The 14,810-nt window shown below is 48.2% G+C and overlaps 1 protein-coding gene across 1 annotated transcript; it reads right to left on the reverse strand.

Annotated features, from left to right (window-relative positions):
* Nucleotides 1-618: 618 nt before the first annotated feature.
* On the reverse strand, nt 619-14,139 carry TBC1D25 (TBC1 domain family member 25). Its single transcript, XM_004755018.3, has 6 exons — nt 13,865-14,139; nt 12,178-12,287; nt 11,102-11,256; nt 2,822-2,949; nt 2,499-2,687; nt 619-2,217 (listed from the first exon to the last, which is right to left on the reverse strand). The coding sequence occupies exons 1-6, from the start codon at nt 13,982-13,984 to the stop codon at nt 859-861; spliced, it is 2,061 nt and encodes a 686-aa protein (XP_004755075.2). The 5' UTR covers nt 13,985-14,139; the 3' UTR covers nt 619-858.
* Nucleotides 14,140-14,810: the final 671 nt, after the last annotated feature.

Genomic DNA, 14,810 nt, shown 5'->3' on the forward strand with positions numbered 1-14,810 from the left:
GCGCCTGGGTGGCTCAGTGGGTTAAACCTCTGTCTTCGGCTCAGGTCATGATCTCAGGGTCCTGGGATCGAGGCCCGCATCAGGCTCTCTGCTCAGCAGGGAGCCTGCTTCCCTCTCTCTCTCTCTGCCTGCCTCTCCATCTACTTGTGATTTCTCTCTGTCAAATAAATAAATAAATAAATCTAAAAAAAAAAAAGAAGAAGACTCACAGGGGAGGGTCTGGATCCTAAAAACGGTGACATGCAGAACAGCAGAAGTGGTGGCCCAACATCACTAAGTAGACTGTCTGTGTAATGAGACTTGCCCTTTTGGAGTCACAAACTCCCTCTCTCATGCCTCATTTGGGGGCCTGTCCTGAAAATTTATGTTTATAGCCATAATTCAGACCCTTACCAGCAGGCAGATATACCACAAAACAGCCTTGGGCCTCCCCAAGCAGTCTTCAACCTGGGCTCACCTAGAACCAGTTCTTGGCACCCACTCTCCTGCCACTGGGGAAGCAGGGGCCACCCTCCACCAAATGAGGTGTTTCCACTCCATCAGGTCAGGAGCCCCTGGGGACCCCATCTATAATAAAAACCAGAGAGAGGGTAGAGAAATACACAGACCACAGTGACCTTTGTGTGTGCAAAGTACAGTTGTTAAAAACAATACAACATAAACTGAGAAAGGAGGCTGTGGCCTCCATGGGGCAGTGCCAAGACACAGCCCCACACTCTCAGACCTGGGGAGAAGGGGCCCTGCCCTCCAACAGGTCTAGGGCTTGTAGGCAGGGAGCTGGGGGTCTCATGTATAGGCCCCCATGGTAAAGAACAGAGATCTGGTGGTGGGACTTATGGTGGCCTGGAAGGAGCCTGATCAAGATGGGGCTGTGGCCTCGGCCCCCTCCTCGGAGTCCCACACCTCGGACTGTAGGTAATCAGCAAAGAGAGCCTTGGCCCGGCGCAGGACACGCCCCAGGTGGTGTTTCCGCACAAGGCGGTCAAAGTGCATGGCCAGCTCGTTGTAATCTAGCCCGTTGCGCATGATGTGGTCACGATGCTCCAGCAGGATAGCAAGGCAGAGGAAGAGCATAAATGGGTTCCCTCGGCCAAATTCCTGGGGCGGGGGCAAGCCCAGTGGGGGTGGGGGTGGCAGGGATTTCCCAGGTTCTTGTGGGGAGCCCAACTCTGGCATCAAGGGGGATCCTGCAGCCACATCACCGGCGGGAGAGGCCTCTTGGGTGGATGGCGGAGATGAGGAGGAAGGGGAATCAGGGCGGGAAGAGGAGGAGAGTGGGTCTGAGGAGTTCAACAAGGGCTCAGAGAGGGACTTGGAGCTGATGAGGGCAGCTGGGTGGGGCAGCTGGACCAGAGGGTCCCTCCTGGAGCCCGTGTTATCCCTGAGTTGCTGGAGGTCATCCAGACTGGCTTGTCTCAGGAGACGCCCCCCGCCACCAGGCCCCTGGCTGGTTGTGACCAAATGGTCAACAGCATCGTCGAAAGCACCGCCTCCTCCCCCGGCAGGCCTGAGCATGTGCCTCTGTCGCACGGGCCGCCCCCTGTGGCCACTGAAGCCAGTGTCTGCCACCTGGCTGGGGGGTCCGACAAGCTCTACCTCATGTTCAGGAGGATCGGGGGGCAGCGAACTCCAGGTGACCTCGAGCATGCGGAGGGCATCATCAAAGGCGAACTCGCGCTTGAGTTCAAGCAGCAACCAGCGGTAACAGAAGAACAGGTCGTCGGCCCCGGCTTCTTGTAGGTACTGGTAGAAGTCAGGGTCAGCATGTCGCAGTAGCAGCTTGAGGTGGGCAAACTTGGTGGCCATGGCGCGGCCATCGGGATGAAAGTTTGCAGCCAGGCGCTTCATGATGCCACAAAAGCAGACGAAGGCATGGCCTTCGTGGTCCATGACGGCGAGGATGGGCGAGGCGAGGTCGCTCATGCCCTGGCAGTAGGACACCTGCGGGTGCGTGACGGCATAGGTGGTGAGTAGGTCGTGCAGCGCCCGCAGGTGTGGGCCATCCTCAGGCCCTGCATAGTAGGGGTGGGCCCGGTCTGTCCGCAGCACATCCTTGAGGACTGTGCTGCGGATGAATTCCAAGTCCTCGGGGCTCGTTCGCTGTGCCCACTCGCTCTTGAGCTGCTCATACTCGCGACTCTTGCGTTTCATGTAGTCCATCCGCTCACGGCCCGTCAGCCCATCTGGGTAAACGTTCAGCAGGTACCGCCACACCACCTGGCCAGGGACAACAGGGAGAAGGCTGAGGCTCGACAAATGAGCCACCACCTCCTGGTAGAGGCCCCAACCCTGCTGCCTTGGGGCCTTGGGGCCTTTGTCTTCCCTTGAAGAGTCGGCCTTCCCACCTCTGCCTCCCAGGCCCTCCCGAGGGAGGGCTGGCTGCCCTGGAACAGCTCCCCTCCATACCACCCCATGACAGCAAGGTCCGCTGTGTGTGTCTCATGAGTTAGTCACAACTGTGGGAGTGACAGATCTGATGAGTGACCGAGGCGGCTCACCTTTCGCAGGGAGGGCTCAACACCGCCGTGATAGATCCGCAGGCGCAGCTCCTCAGGGCGCGAGAGCTGGCCCTCATGGTTCAGGTAGGTGTGGAACTCGGCATCGCTCAGGGGAGGCTTGAAGGGCTTGACGTCTTCCCCATATGACCAGCTTAGCACCTGCTGGACCTTAGACAAGGTGCGGCCCACCTGTGAAGGAGGGAGAAAGGCCACCAGTCAGCTGGGCAGGCTACGGGCAGGTGCCAGCCAGCATGCTCAGAACCAGGGGTACCACCTGGGCCTGCCCTCCCCCTGCAGCTGGCCACAGGGGTCCCTGAAACCACCTGAGAGAGGATGGACTGCGTGAAGGGCAGGGCAGCTGTCGTCAGTGATGACCTTTTCTCAGCCAGGAGCACATCGGAGCCAATGACATCCTTGGGGCTGATTATGTCCCAGTCTTCCAGCAGAGGGCCTAGGCACACAGAATGACAGGATACCAGAATGGGTGCAAGAGGGCCACACCTCAGGGCTGGGTTCCTCTCCTAACAAAGCTAGGACACTCACGGAGCAGTGAATGATTCCCGCCCTCTCTTCCCATGTCATCTAAATCAGGTAAAATATAAAACCGTGAATAATTCTTTTTTGGTAACTGTCCCACAAAACAGCTCAGCAGACTCTAAGCAGTATTTTAGTGGGATAAAGTAATAGTTACTGAGCACTTACTACGTGCCAAGCACTGTGACAAGGGATTCACTTTATGCCAGGAAGTGTTCTGAGCCCTTTGCAAGTATGGACTCATTTAATATTAATATCCTTCCCCTAAGTTGGGCACTATTATTTTTTAAAAATATTTTATTTATTTGAGAGAGTTGCAAGCATGAATGGGGCGGGGAGGGACTGAGGGAGAGGGAGAAGCAGACTCCCCTCTGCGCAGGGAGCCTGATGCGGGGCTTGACTCCAAGACCCCGAGATCATGACCTGAGCTGAAGGCAGATACTTAACCAACTGAGCCACCCAGGCACCCAGTACTATTATTACTCTTACTATTATTATTATTTTAAAGATTCTTATCTCTGAGTAACTGTCACACCCAACACGGGGCATAAACTCACAACCCCAATATCAAGAGTCACATGCTCCACTGACTGAGCCAGCCAGGCGCCCCCAGTTAGGCACTATTATTAACACCATTCTTTCCATAAGGAAATAGGCACAGTCAATATGAGTCAATATGAGATAGTTGCCTTCAGCATCAAAGCTAGTAAGTGAAAGAACTAAATTTGAAGCCCAGGCCCAAAGCTCAAGAGCCCAAACTCTTAGTCTTATATTCACGCTAGTCTCCATCCCACAACTGGTACAGATACCATCATCATTCTCATTTCCTGGTAACAAAAAAGGTTGTCCCACCTGTCCCACCCCACCTGTGATGTATGGTTGAAGTGGCAGTGGCCACATGAAGAAAAGTTCGAGAGACTTAAGAGATGTCAGCCCTTGGGGCCCCAGAGCTGCCAAACTGACAACAGCAATGCCCAGTGGATTTCAAACTCTACTGTATGAAACAAATCAACCTGGACTTGTTTAAGCCATTGTCACTGCAGGCCAATGCTGTCCCTAAGCAGCCTGTCCATGGGATCCACCGTACCTTCTCCCATAGCAGTGAGGGAGGAGTAAACCCTAGGCCATATTTGAATGTCACTGCCTCCCCTTGGGTGTCTCATAGAGCACTGAGCGCCTCTGGAGTCCAGAAGGAGAGCTCAAGGTTCACTCTGTATGCGACCTCCTCCTCTGATCCTCTATCTGTTCATTTGCTTGAGCCAGAAACCTGTGAGACATCCTTGCTACCTCCCACTCTCTCAAATCCCAGGGCCAAACTCACTAAGCCCTGGGGATTCCATAAGCATAACGTATTTCAATTCCACCTCTCCTCTCCTCTCTGCCTTGTCAGCTATCTCAGTCACCACATCTCTCACCTGAAACTGCCTCTTTGCTTCTCTCCACTCTCCCAACAGCTGCCAGAGTAGTACTTGGGAAACAAAGTATGAAAACACTTAACGGGCAAAAGGAAGACGGTCAAACTAATGGTCTGAGAAGAACCCGTTCAAGGTACAGAGCTAGAGCTTGATGATTTGAGTGACAATGTAGAGAGACCTGGAGGACAAGTCCTGGAGACTTAAGATGCAAGTAGTTTGGTTCCTCAATTCTGGAAGCAAGAAGACAGTGGCTTGCCACGCCCATGGAGCATTGGGAAGAAAGCCTTGAGATGCGAGGGCCCCCACCCAGCCAAGATAGTACGCATCTATCAGGGCGAAGAAAAGACATTTTTGGTCACTGCAGTACATCCGACATGGCCATGCACTTTGTTGGAGAACAAGAAGTTCTCTAAGCAAATGACTACCGAATAACTACCAGGGCTCCAAGTGGGGGAAGGCAAAAGGGAGGGTAAATGGCAACAGTCCCCAAGTTTTTAATATGTATAATTAAACATGAAATGACAAAGGTACCATGATATGTGGGATTCCTGAAACATAAGTGATGTACTATAAAGAAAATATGATAGCCTGGAATTTAAAAAGAAATTTCCATCTATCAGGGCGCCTGGGTGGCTCAGTGGGTTAAAGCCTCTGCCTTCGGCTCAGGTCATGATCCCAGGGTCCTGGGATCGAGCCCCGCGTGGGGCTCTCTGCTCTGTGGGGCCTGCTAACTCCTCTCTCTCTCTCTCTCTCTGCCTGCCTCTGCCTACTTGTGATCTCTGTCTGTCAAATAAATAAATAAAGTCTTAAAAAAAATAAAAATAATAAAAAAAATTTCCATCTATCTATCTATCTATCTACAAATAAAAAGAAATTATCTAACCAAAGTGCAGAAGTTAAAGGTTAGGGATCAGAGTGAAAAATATGAATTAAAAGTGTTTCAAAGCTTCCATTTCAAGGGCCTGGGAGGGGGGAGAGACTGCAAGGAGAAAGATTTCACTGTCAATTGCTTAAGGAAACATAAATCCTGGTATAGGGTTTTTGTGAGAGACATACCTAAAACTAAGTGACAAAGAAAGGCTGGAAGTTGAAGAAACCTAAAGGTATTCCTGGCAAACACCAACAAACAGAAAGCGAGCACAGCCATGTGAATGTCAGGAAGAGCACTGCTCAAGGCCAGAAGTATTACAGGAAAAGACATTCTACATTGATTAAAAAAAGAAAGAACCCATGAATAGAATGGCAAAGGATTTCTACAAGCACAAACATCCAGTGGCAGTGCCTGATCTGAACTGCCATAAGACTATACATAGTCTTTATATAACCTACTAAGTGTGAATGAGTACACATTTCCCTGGAGAAGCATCCAAATGTTTCATTATGGGGTGCTGTCCCAGGCCCTGCTTGTGCTATTACGTAATAGATGCTGTGTGTACTACATTTTCTGATAAAACTGTCAAACTTCCCAAACCCTAAATTAATATATAAATTCTGTGCAATGCCAATCAGAAATCTAATGGGGTTTTTCCGGAACTGGATAAAAATTATTTTAAGGATCATATGGAAGAATTCACATTTAAGAACAGTTAAGAAAAAGAAGAGCCAAGAAAAAGAACAGTGGGAGGATGGCAATGCTTGCCTTATTAAAATTAACCACACAACCACTGTGATAAAAATATGGTGTTAGCACAGCAATAGACAAATAGAGCCAACTGGTGGAATGCGGTAAACAGCCCAGAAATAAATGCCAAGTACACATGGGAACTCAGTATATGATAAAAGTGTCATTTCAAATCAGTGTAAACATGGTGGTTCTTTAATAAATGATGCTGGCATAACTGACAGTTTATCTGGCATTTTTTAAAAAGATTTTATTTATTTATTTGACAGAGAGAGATCACAAGTAGATGGAGAGGCAGGCAGAGAGAAAGAGAGAGAGGGAAGCAGGCTCTCTGCTGAGCAGAGAGCCCGATGTGGGACTCGATCCCAGGACCCTGAGATCATGACCTGAGCCGAAGGCAGCGGCTTAACCCACTGAGCCACCCAGGCGCCCCTATCTGGCATTTTTTAAAAAGAACCAGGTGTACTTATTATAATGTTCACAGAGTAGAGATTTAAATGTAAAAAAAAAAAAGAAAATAACAAGCACCTTAGAAGAAAACATAGAATATTTCTATAAGCTTGGGGATGGGGAAGATGTTCCAAAGTAAGGGGAGATACTCAGAAATCATAAAGGAAGAGATAGGTATTATGTATAAGACTGCATATAAATTTTAGTTTTCAGTAGGACAAAAAAAGACACTGTAAGCAAAGCCATAAAACAAAATATAACCTGGGAAAAAATATTTGCAGTCCATATGACAGAAAGAGGATTCATATCACAACTGCACAAATTGGTGGAAGGCCTTAGGCTTGCTAATCTTCCCTTTGTAGAGGTGGCAGAAACAGACTTCTTACCGGAAAGACGGACTGGCCTTCCAAGTTGTCACAACATGCTTGTTGCTTTCACAGTCATGAACATGGTCACAAGAACGTCATTAATAATATTTCTAATAAGAGCCCCATCTATTGGATACTTATAAACATACAGTTTGAGACCATTCGTGTCAAACACATACCATTTGTATATGTGTACAAACAGGAATATACTTATGTTTATATGTGGATAAATATGTGTGTATGTGTATGAATAAGTAAAGGAGCTGCAAAATTACACATCAAGCTAATCAAAGTGGTTCCTGCAAGGCAAAAGGGTAGGGGATCAAGATTAGGCACAGTGTGGGGAACCTGGGTGGCTCAGTCTGTTAAGCGTCTGCCTTTGGCTCAGTTCATGATCCCAGAGTCCTGGGATCAAGCCCTATATCAGGTCCCCTGCTCAGTGGGAAGCCTGCTTCTCCCACTCCCACTGCCCCTGCTTGTGCTCCCTCTCTCACAGTGTTACTGTCAAATAAATAAGATCTTAGAAAAAAATAACAAAGAGATCAACTGTAAGAAGACCAGGAATGCAGAAACAGGTCTGTTTACCAAATGCAGGAATGTGGTAAAGAAGACAACAGTAGGAAAAGAACGGACTCATCAATAACTGAAAAGTTGATTCTCTAAACAAAAAAATGTTTAAATGTCTTTTTGCCAAATTGAGAAGGGTCCGTCTCTCTGCTTTATTTGCATCTCTCTCAGTTCTTTTTACTTATTTAATTTTTTTTAAGATTTTATTTATTTATTTGTAAGAGAGAGAGAGTGAGAGCGAGCACAGGCAGACAGAGTGGAAGGCAGAGTCAGAGGGAGAAGCAGGCTCCCTGCAGAGCAAAGAGCCCGATGTGGGACTCGATCCCAGGACGCTGGGATCATGACCTGAGCTGAAGGCAGCTGCTTAACCAACTGAGCCACCCAGGCATCCCTGCAGTCCTCTCAGTTCTTATGCAGCTGGGGTTTTCTTCATGTTTATTAGCTGTGCAGATTTGATTTCTTTTTTTTTTTTAATTTATTTGACAGACAGAGGTCACAAGTAGGCAGAGAGGCAGGCAGAAAGAGAGGAAGGAAAGCAGGCTCCCTGCTGAACACAGAGGCTGACACGGGGCTCGATCCCAGGACCCTGGGATCACGACCTGAGCCAAAAGCAGAGGCTTTAACCCACTGAGCCACCCAGGCGCCCCGCAGGTTTGATTTCTTTACTGAAACAGTGCTTCTGTGTCTATTTTGCAGGTGAGGAAACCAAAGCTTCAGGAACTAGTTAAGTGATTGAGCTAAGCACCCAGGGCTAATCTGGCAGAAGTTCCTGTCTCTGGCTACCTGCTCTGCCTTTGCCTTTTGTCCCTCTCCCCATTTCTGTCACTATCTTTCTCCCTGACTCCAGTTTTTCTGTCCCTCTCTCCACCTCTTGCTCTTTTTCTCAAGGCTGCCAATCTTAACAAGCCTACGATTTCACAGAATCAAATGGTTAAAAGCAAGGAATCTGGAGCTAGTTTGGCCACCACCTGGGTTCAAATCCTACTCTTGCACTTACTGTCTGTGTGACATGCACAAGTCCTGTTCCCCTCTCTGAGCCTTGGTTTCCTCAACTATAACATAGGAATGACTGTCATGCCTACCCTGTAAGGTTGTTTTGACAATCAAATGAATAAATATCATGTGTGTAGAATGGTTCTAAGTGTTCAACACATGTTAGCTATTTATATGTTACTAGGACATCCATAAAAAACCTCAGTCATCCCAAATGGGTATGTGAATTTCCTGAGACAGGGCATCATGTCTTTCACTCCACAACTTTTTATTTTATTTTATTATTTATTTTTAAAGATTTTATTATTTTTGTTAAAGATTTTATTTATTTACTTGACAGACAGAGATCATAAGTAGGCAGAGAGGCAGGTGGAGAGAGAGGAGGAAGCAAGCTCCCCGCCAAGCAGAAAGCCTGATGTGGGGCTCAATCCCAGGACCCTGAGATCATGGCCTAAGCTGAAGGCAGAGGCTTTAAACCACTGAGCCACCCAGGCTCCCCAAGATCTTATTATTTTTAAAAGATTTATTTATTCATTTTAGAGAAAGAGAGACAGAGACAGTGGAGGGAGGGACAGAGGGAGAGAACCTCCCAGCATTCTCCCCACTGAATATGGAGATGGACGTTGGGCTCTATCCCATGACCCATGAGACCATCACCAGAGCTGAAACCAAAAGCTGGATGCTCAACTGACTGAGCCACCCAGATGCCCCAAGATTTTTTTTGTTTGAGAGAGGGAGAGGGAGAGAGAGAGCAAGCATGAACAGGGCGAGGGGCAGAGGAAGAGGGAGAAGCAGACTCCTCGCTGAGTGCAGAGCCCAAGGCAGGGCTTGATCTTAGGAACCACAAGATCATAACCTGAGCCAAAGGCAGAGGCTTAACTGAGCCACCCAGGAGCCCCCAAAATTTTACTTTAAAAAAACGTCAAGGGTGCCTGGGTGGCTCAGTTGGTTAAACATCTGCCTTCAGCTCTGGTCATGATCCCAGGGTGCTGGGATGGAGCCCCATATTGGGGTCTCTCCTCAGTGAGGAGCCTGTTTCTCTCTCTCCCTCTGCCTGCTGCTCTCCCTGCTTATGCTTTCTCTCTCTGTTGAATGAATAAATAAATTTCAAATCTACAATAAAGTTAAAAAGATGATTTCATTGAATACCCATACATCCTTCAACTAGCTTGCCTAACTATTCACATTTTTCGCCACACTTGCTTCATCTTGCTCTCTCCGTATAGATACATATTATTTTTTAAAAAGATTTATTTACTTATTTCAGAGAGAGAGAGAGAGAGAGAGCGTGCGAACAGACAGAGGAGCAGAGGGAGAGAGAATGCTTGAGCAGACTCCCCACAGATCGTAAAGCCTGACGTGAGGCTTGACCACAGGACCCTGAGATCATGACCTGAGCTGAAGTCAAGAGCTGGCCACTTAACTGACCAAGCCACCCAGGTGCCCAAATACATACTACTTTTTGCTGAATTATTTGCAGACATCATGACACTTTACCCCTTAATACTCAACTGTGTTTTTCCTGAGAACAAGGGGATCTTCCTTCAATAACTGTGATATCATTACCATACCCACGACATTTAACACTGACAATATTATCATCTAATATATGGTTTGTAATCAAATTTTTGGGCCCATGTCTTAATTTATCTGTGTGCTCCCAGGGACCAACACAGGTAAGAGTCAGGGAACAAATATAAGAGAGGAAGTGGCTGAGAATCAAGGGAACAATGAATGAGTGAGCATGAGTGCAAACAAATGATTATGAGCGCAGGATGAATGAATGAATGAATACAACCATCATTATTATAATCAGCATTGTATAGTTATGTGTTATTATAACAGAAACATACAATACTACATTTCTATTGTTATGATGCATTATATAATTATACCCTATATTACTAGATTATATAATAGTAAATCTAATACGATAAATTGTTAGAGCTAATACTGTTTTAATATATTTATTTATTTATTTTAAAGGTTTTATTTATTTATTTGACAGAGAGAGATCATAAGCAGGCAGAGAGGCAGGCAGAGAGAGAGGAGGAAGCAGGCTCCCTGTCGAGCAGAGAGCCCAATGCAGGGCTCGACCCCAGGACCCTGGGACCATGACCTGAGCTGAAGGCAGAGGCTTTAACCCACTGAGCCACCCAGGAGCCCCTAATATTTTTATTTTAGAGAGAGTTGGGGGGAGAGGTAAAGGGAGAGGGGCAGGGAGAGAAACAGAGACAGACAGACAGAGAATCTCAAGCAGATTCTGCAGGGAGCACAGAGCCCTACATGGGGCTCGATCTCACAACCCTGAAATCATGACCTGAGCTGAAACCAAGAGTTGGATGCTCAACCGACTGAGACACCCAGGTGCCCCTAGAGCTAATATTTTTTGAACACTCATTATGCAGCCATGTATCATTCCAGGGATTTTACATGAATTTCCCTGTTTAATCCTCATCATGGCCCCAAGATACTATTATTTCTACTTTACAGGTAAAGAAATTGGGGCCCAGTGGCCAAGCCAGGATATGGACCTCAGACACCTTTTTCCTCTCAAGCCTACTGTGAGGGAGTGTACTGCAAGGGGTGGAGTGATCCCATGGGGGAAAGGGTGGGTCCCAGAGCAGGGCCCCCAGGGCTCTGCCAGGTACTCACTGTCCTCGGTGGGCCGAATGTCTACCCGCAGCTGCAAGTAAGGTTTGGAGGCAGTGGCGAAGGCTGTGCTGAGGTCCCAGTCAGACAGGAGTGAGAGGTAAGTTTCCTGCCCCAGCCGATCCCGGCCCAGGTAGCTGATGCCAAAGTTCTTCTTCCTGGACAGAGGAAGTGTGGCAGCTCTCAAGTGCTCCCAGTGCCATGGAGGCCCCAGGGACAGTTCCACGAAAAGTCAGGGAAGGCAGAGATGATGTGGAACAACTCTCTACTATGTGTTGGGTACAGTGGCAAGGATTTTGGGCTGTCTGAGGTCAGACAGTGTACCTCTGCTTTGTTACACAAACACGGAAACAGATACACACCCGCTGGTATCTAGAGGGCACACTGAAAGCTTAAAATGTTGGCCCCCTCTAGGGAGGGTGACAGAGTAGTTGAAGGATAGAAGAGGGAAGAAAACAGCTTTCTTACTGCATAAAAAAATAAAGCAAGCTGTGTGTTTGTTATTTTTCACAGCAAAAAATGTTTACCCAAAAAAGTCAACAACTAAGAATTTGTTCTTCAGATATACTTGTGATGAAGAATGTTGTTTAACTATTGTAACCATGGAAACATCCCAAGTAGACATCACTTTTATCCTCTCTGAATTTGTTACCATGTGCTTGTATTCCTCCAAAATAACAATCACAACAAAATAACCATCACAAGATGACAAGAGACACCACTTTTTATCTATCAGGTCAGCAAATTTTCCAATGTTTTCGAGTAACCAGTGTTTCTTAGGGAAAGAGGCATTTTATATGCTGCTGGGGAGATTATAAATTGGCAAAAACCTAGCTGAAGAGCATTTTAGAAATAGCTGTTGAAATTTTAAAAAGCACACACCCTTTAGTCCAGCAATACCACCGCTAGGAATTTAGCCTATGACTAGATTTCCCCAAATACTCTAGGATATGCAAATGTGGCAGTTCACTGTGGGATTATCTGTAATAATGAAACAAACAAACAACAACAAAAAAGCCAAACAACCACTGTTGAAGTGAGTGGCCCCATGGTCGGTCCCCCAGCATCCCATAACTCACCCATTCAAATCAAAGGCTCGGATGAGGATGTGCTGTAATACATCAAGCGAGGTGATCTGGGGGTCGACGGCGAAAGAGCGGAACTCAGGTGACAAAAAGCTCTCACACTTCTGGGGAGATAAGACACAGAGTGGGCCATCAGGGGCCACATCACCACACTGAAGCAGGCAGAGTGACGGATAGGAGGCAAGGTCAGACAAGTTGTGGGCAGGGGCACATGGAAGCAGGAGTTCTGGGTCATTGGTTTTTGCTCTGAGTGAGAGGTAAGACTTGGAGGGTTCTGTGCAGAGGAGGGATGTGATCTGACTTAGGATTTAACAGGTTCCTTCCAGCTGCTCTTAAGAGAACAGGCTGTGGGGGGTAAGGGAGAAAACAGCAGTCCAGTAAGAAGGAGGCTATTGCAATGGTCCAAGCACCCAATTCTTCCTCTTTGTTCCAATGGTTGTCAGGATCACCAAGTCCAGTCTGGCTCCCATTAAATCAATACTCAATGCTGCATCAATTTAGCACATCTACTTATGATACTTCCCTGCTTAAATCTCTTCAGAGGCAACCCCAGGGTCCCCAAAAGGTGGGCCTATAGGACGCTGGCCAGCCTCTCTTCAGTCAGCTTTTTTGAACTTTACACTCTGGTGCTACCAAACTGCTGGAAGTTACTTTGAACACATCCTGGCTCTGGGACTTTGCTTGTGCTGATCCCCCGTCTGGAAAGTCCTTCCCACTTTCTTCCAACCGGCTCACCCAGAGCTCAGGTATGATCTCTTTTCTGAATTCCCAAACCTCTACCTTAGAGCTTCCTGTATTACCCTGAGGTGACCTGTTTACTTCTTTCCAGAATCTACTTTCTCACCAACACCAGTGCCACCACCCTAGTCTGAGCCACCATCACCACTTGCTAGAGCAATGGCAACAGCTTTCTTAGAACACGTGCCAGAGGCCCTTCCCAATCTGCTTCTCTTTTACCTCATTGTTTTACCCCCTACCCACTCCTGCCCTTGCTCTCTTGCTCCAGCAATATGGGAACCCAAAGGAACATGCCAGTCTTATCCCCACCTCCCAGCCTTTGCCCTTGCTCTTCTCTCTGCTTCCACTATTCCTCCAATACACATACGGAGTAGGTGTATCTTTTTTTACCTGGGTCTCTGCCCCTTCAACACCTTTCTACCTGCTACAACCCTGGCTAAAGGAACTCCCTAGTTCAAAAGCTTTTTCGTTATCTCCTTACGACATTCACCAGAGTCCAAAGCATCTCATTGATTTAGCTGTCTTCCCGATAAGCACGTCAGCTCATCCCGGGTGAGATTGTAAATGTGCACATAGGTACATGTCTCTACATGTTAATTGACTTCAGCACCTCCTTTTCAGACACCAACAGCCCCCCCTCAACTATTTAAGGCCCCTCCTCCAGCCCTATGGCCCCTCCTCTCTACCCATGATCTCCACCTATCCATTTCTCAGGCCACTACCCCTCCATTTTCAGTCCCTAAGTCCTCAGGGCCTGCCCAGCATTTCTAGGTCCAGCCCCCACTCCCCCACCCCTGTCCCCACCACTATCACTCTGCCCTCAAGCTTCGCCCCTCAGGTTAACACCCCAAATCTCGGGTCCCGCCCTCCGGCCTGAGAGAATCACCGCCTTCCCCTCCCCTGGGCACCCCAGGAGGGCCGGCCGACCAACTGTCAGCCTCACCTTGACTCGGACCCGTACCACCTCTCGCTCCTCCTCCTCAGCCGCCGCCGCTTGGGCTCCCCCGCCAGGTGGGGGCGCTCCAGAGCCGACCAAATCCGAGGCTCCAGAGGCCGACGCCATCCCGCCGCCACCCACCTCGGGGCGACGGTTGACCGTTGCCCCCCACCTCTGTGCGCACTCCACAGTTCGGGCGCCCGCGGCCCCACCTTGTGGCCCGGCGCAGGCGCAGAGGGCGCTGTGAGACCCTGCCCCCCCGCTGCCCCTCCCACCAGGCACAGGGTGGAGATAGCCTCTGCGCACGCGCTTAAAATGCTGTTGCCAGGTGTCCCGCCCCCAGAAGCCGCGCATTGTGCCTCACTTCCAACAGTGCGCAGGCGCATACTGAGGTCCCGCCTCTCTTCGCCAGCGGTTTGGTTGTCTGGGCAGCTTAATTCCAGATTCACCTACGTGTTACAGTGACGATCTACTCGAGCGAGAGAAGTGGGCAGGGAAAGAATCTGCCGTGCAATGACGTCAGGCCCCACCTCCCGCCTGGAGTTGCCTCCTGCCTCGCCTTTAAAGATGATGTCATCTATTTCAAAAACCTGTGGCCCTTGCTTCAAATGAGTCTGCTGAATGGAAAAATAATCCCTTTTCCAGAATCTTTAAAAAATAGTTTACATGGGGCGCCTGGGTGGGTTAAGCCTCTGCCTTCGGCTCAGGTCATGATCTCAGGGTTCTGGGATCGAGCCCTACATTGGCCTCTTTGCTCAGCAGGGAGCGCCCCCCAACCCCGGCCTACGGCCTACGTGTGATCTCTGTCAAATAAATAAAATCTCCACAAAAAAGTTTCCATGTACATATATGACTTTTGCAGTTTGTCTCCATGATTTGTATATATATATATACATATATATGTATATATATATGTATATGATTCTATTTATTTGAGAGAGAGAGAGGAGAG

The sequence above is a fragment of the Mustela putorius genome, unplaced genomic scaffold, assembly GCF_011764305.1.
Source record: "Mustela putorius furo isolate JIRA1106 unplaced genomic scaffold, ASM1176430v1.1 tig00003903_pilon_pilon_pilon, whole genome shotgun sequence".
Lineage (NCBI taxonomy): Eukaryota > Metazoa > Chordata > Mammalia > Carnivora > Mustelidae > Mustela > Mustela putorius.